Source organism: Miscanthus floridulus, chromosome 12, assembly GCF_019320115.1.
Source record: "Miscanthus floridulus cultivar M001 chromosome 12, ASM1932011v1, whole genome shotgun sequence".
NCBI lineage: Eukaryota > Viridiplantae > Streptophyta > Magnoliopsida > Poales > Poaceae > Miscanthus > Miscanthus floridulus.
The window spans coordinates 6,133,319-6,137,594 of NC_089591.1; the positions used below are offsets into that span (position 1 = coordinate 6,133,319).

Below are 4,276 nucleotides of genomic sequence, written 5' to 3' on the forward strand. Positions count from 1 at the left end.
TAAAACGAAGTCGGGGCATGAGCGCCACAGCCACATAGCTAACACAGCAAAGAGTGTTTGGAGTCTTGGCACATGTTCAAGGATTACACCATGCAAGGTCAAAGGTACTGGTAGTTCGGGGAACAGTCTGAGGTCATCATCATCTACATAATCTTCGAGCCTTCTTTGTAGCACACCTAAGGTCTCGCCATCTCAAACCTGTTCTTCTCATCCTGAAAAAAAAAGGCCTGAATGTCAGCAGCACATAGGAATCACCAGGTTCCAAACAGACTATAATGCTCAGCACTAAAAAAAAATATTACAAATGCTTCCCTAAACAAATAGTAACTGTATACAGATGCAGGAAAAGGGGATCTGTATATCTGAATTCTGTTATTTATGATTTTATATACAAGAATTCCACTAGTGGCCATGCCAATCAAAAGCTTCAGCTACCTGTTCAGATCTCCTCGGTTGTGGCCCAGATCAGATGCTTTCTTTTAGAACGCATATGGTGTTTCCTTAGCATTACAAACTTAGCAGAAGATGCATTAAAAACAGCATGGAAAATAATTGACTTGCGAGTCTATAGCTTTCTCGTCTTAACTATTTCAATGTAAATATGTGGTTGTCAAATGTTTCAACGCCAACTGCTCCCAGGACATTGGTGCTGCTTCAGACATCTATGTTCAGGAACTAGGAAAAATACGATTATTCAGAATTAACATGAATGCTTTATATTGTTCTTCCCAAATACTTCAAAATGGCCAAGCTACATCAAATTTATATCAACCAAAGCATTTTTTTTCAGCTACCAAATCAACTACTCGTATAACACAGAAAGCAAAAGCAAAATGGACAGAAGTTCCAAGACAGGAATTGTAGAATGTAGCTGACAATGTCGAAAGGAGAGGGGGGGAAAATTTCAACATATCATATAAACTCAAATTACCAAAAAGAAAAAGGAGCACAGCAGATCCTAATAAAGGAGCACAATCCTACTAACAGTGTTTCACTATTGTACAAAAGTAGACAATTAAAACATAATGCAAAAGATGCCAGATAATCAGCAACCATCAACTTGGGTGTACTAACAGTGTCTCCTAGTCCTAGTAGCAACAGATGGATATTAAAGCCTGAACAATATTTGGGGCACTATGATTTTATTGTTTGTCTTTTTCCACACTTCTCCAACCAAAAGAGTTACTGCATAGAAGAGGAACTGATATGGAAATGGGATCTATACATAAGCATTTGAATTCTAACGTTTCTTTAATTATTCAGAGATGTCCACTAGTGATCCAAGTATTCTATATGCCAATTGTAAAAAACTGCTTAGAAGTGTGCCTAACAGGAACACCATCACTTCGTTAATGTTCTGAACAGTAATGCCACATTAGAAGTCTCTGCTAGCCATTCAGATTTTCCATGGTTGTTGCCCAAGTGCTTTGTTTTAGAAATTATAAAGCAAAAAAACACAAACTCTGTCAAAGACCCATCAAGAACAGAACAAATAACATACAGTCCCAAAATGCATGCCCAAGGCTTTGTTGTACTATTGGAGACATGAAAATTTTGAAAATTCACAAACAAAAGTTTATAAAAAAATAACATAAATCATCCAAATTGTCTTTCCAAATACTTCAACATGAAAATCCGCATTAAAGTTATAGAATATGAAGCAAGTTTTCACTCAATAAGAAATATTCTTAACACAAATTATTCTTAAATGCTTCCCACTCTTCCATACTCAGCATCGTGATTCAGTACAAACTAAAACTTTTCCATAAAAAGCAAAATAGCATTACTGATGTCATGCCATGTAACCCAGAAAAAAAAGCAAAGCTCATACTAAAAACTACAGAATGACAAATTTCCTAGTGCTCTGAAGATTAACTTAACAAGTTGTACATGGCTAGCAGGAAAAAGCAAAGGTAATGAGACTCCTTTGGAAAGGGAAAAAATCATAATGAACTTAAAGGTATAACAAGAGTTTGAAGGTAGAATGAGTATGCAAATTCTATAGAAGTCAGGCACTTGGCGGCTTGGCGTATCTATGGATGATTCCTAGTTCATGCGTGGCATTTTTTATATATATCCTAAAACCAAAAAAGGGGCGTTCCATGATACTCAGTAGCAGTATTTCCAAAAGGACAACAATGGTTGGAGTATGCAGTCACAATTCAAGGTATTGTATAGCCAAAATTCTTCATTTAGAATACCTAGTAAAGATTTTATAACGCTGAATATTTATAGCATGTAAACAATCAGGACATCCTATATGGCTACATCCCATGGCATGACTGCTTCAAATCAAAGAGAATAAAAGATTGTAATGTTGTTTTTCTAAATTTGCTTGGTCAAACAATGACCACACCTAAAAGCCAATGATCATCATATCAATGAACTTTCCATGAAATGTAATATCAAAGCAGAAGGCTCTTCATTTTATACAGTAGAATCAAGTCAAACTGTTGCTTTTCATTTTCCCGTTGCTACTCCATAGCAGAAGGATGCGTTACAGGAAAAATAACTAAGAACTTGGGTGGGTATTTCAGAAACAGACCTCAAAAGCTTGCTTAAGGTACTCGAGCTCCTTGTCTAGATCATTGATTGCCTGGGTGTAGGCCTGTGTTGGGGAGGACTGGCTGGTAGTATGGATCTGTCCACGCAGGGAAAAATTAGACAGTAGATGGATAAGCTGGTGAAGTGAAACAGAAGAAACAGCACAATATGTACCCTACCCTCACGATGATCTTGTACTGAAGTGGATGAGGGAGCTTATAGCCAGCAAAGAGCACATTTGGGTCTCTGTGCAGCTGCCTGCGAATTCGACAACCATATGGGCATCATACATTTATAAAACAGAAAAGAAGATAACAATAAGGTCACCAAGAGAACTATGCTCACATGCGGACGATGTTGCCGATGGTATGGTCCTCACGCTCAATAGTGAAAGACGCGGCATTCACAATCTTTGTGTCTCTCTCATACGACACCCTGAAAGGTTAATTATCAGTACCAAAACCAAAACAAAAACCTATAAGTGTGCATTCAGCAAATTTATAAAAGCAAGAGCACGAGCAGGTTAAGCATCACAGTTCTACAAGTTGATGCTGAAAGCTCCACTTCATATTATAATTCAGGAACAGGAACAGGATTTGTGGCATTGCTTAACATTGGTATTACTATTTTATAGAGAAACCAGGCACACCAAAACAGGCTGGTCAACAATGATCATTGATACTGAACCGATTTCATGTGGCAAGTGGTGGGTGGGGGCGGGGGGGCGGGCTGGGAAAACTTACTTCTTGGTGCCCTCAGGCACGACAAAGCGCTCGTAGCGATCTGGGGCATTCATCTCTGATCAAGCCCTCACTCCTGTGGTTTCATCACGAAAAATTCAGTCAGACAGACTTTGGTCCCTAAATTTTAAATTAAGAGTAAAATAAAAGGGGTCCTAAATTTATGTCTGTCCAGCATGCCCACCGTCGTTCCCAGCGAAATAGGAACTGAAAAAACACATTTTAAAGATGGGACCCTTTTCCATACAGGATACACAAATGAATTTTTATTTTATGACTTAGACCTAATAACATGGGGAAAGAATAGGGTTTAGTTGAGCCCAAAACAAAATTGGTAGACGAAAGGCTATTAGTAATCCAACCACGCAGCTAGCGAATCCGGCACAATGTGGACGGATTGGAGCGAGGAGGAGCATTCGGATTCTAGGGCTCGCGAAAAAACAAGGAAGACGATTGGTTGTGCAGGATAAGGCGAGCAATCCATCCATCCATCCACTCAACCAACAAAGTTAGGGATTCGATTTACCAAGAGCAGTTCAGACGAAATCAATCAATCTGGTCCTGGGTGGATGACGTACCTGCAGAGCACGAGGGGAATGGTCAGGCGCAGGGGAATGGATAATGGCCCGACGGTCGGCGGGGGACGTAGGTTGCTGCAGTCGCCGCTAGCGGGGACGAAAGGGGGCGGCAATTAAGGTCTGACCAGGTCGGCGGCACTCGGCACTATGCAGTAGTGAGCCCTACTACGCAGGTCGCCGGTCACCAAAATTTTCGGCAGCTCGCGCAAGGGCCGGGCCGCTCTGCAGCTTGCCCATAGGCCTCAATTTTTTAGCCTTTTTTTAAAGAAAATTTACGTTTGGAGACGTAAACTCATGTTTGAACCTAGAATCGATGCCAGGACTCATAGCGTCGAGGTAACATGTCTCGGCGCCACAGATCTTCGCTTCAAGGTGCCTGACCGTGCACAACAGGGCATTCTAGGTGGCATTGAC

At 40.5% G+C, this 4,276-nt stretch overlaps 1 protein-coding gene across 1 annotated transcript; it reads right to left on the reverse strand.

Moving 5' to 3' along the window:
• On the reverse strand, positions 1 to 4,037 carry LOC136497908 (DNA-directed RNA polymerases II, IV and V subunit 11-like). The gene is made up of 6 exons (XM_066493805.1): positions 3,863 to 4,037; positions 3,288 to 3,360; positions 2,890 to 2,979; positions 2,724 to 2,802; positions 2,546 to 2,641; positions 1 to 212 (listed from the first exon to the last, which is right to left on the reverse strand). The coding sequence occupies exons 2-6, from the start codon at positions 3,338 to 3,340 to the stop codon at positions 177 to 179; spliced, it is 354 nt and encodes a 117-aa protein (XP_066349902.1). The 5' UTR covers positions 3,341 to 3,360; positions 3,863 to 4,037; the 3' UTR covers positions 1 to 176.
• Between the last annotated feature and the right edge of the window lie 239 nt (positions 4,038 to 4,276).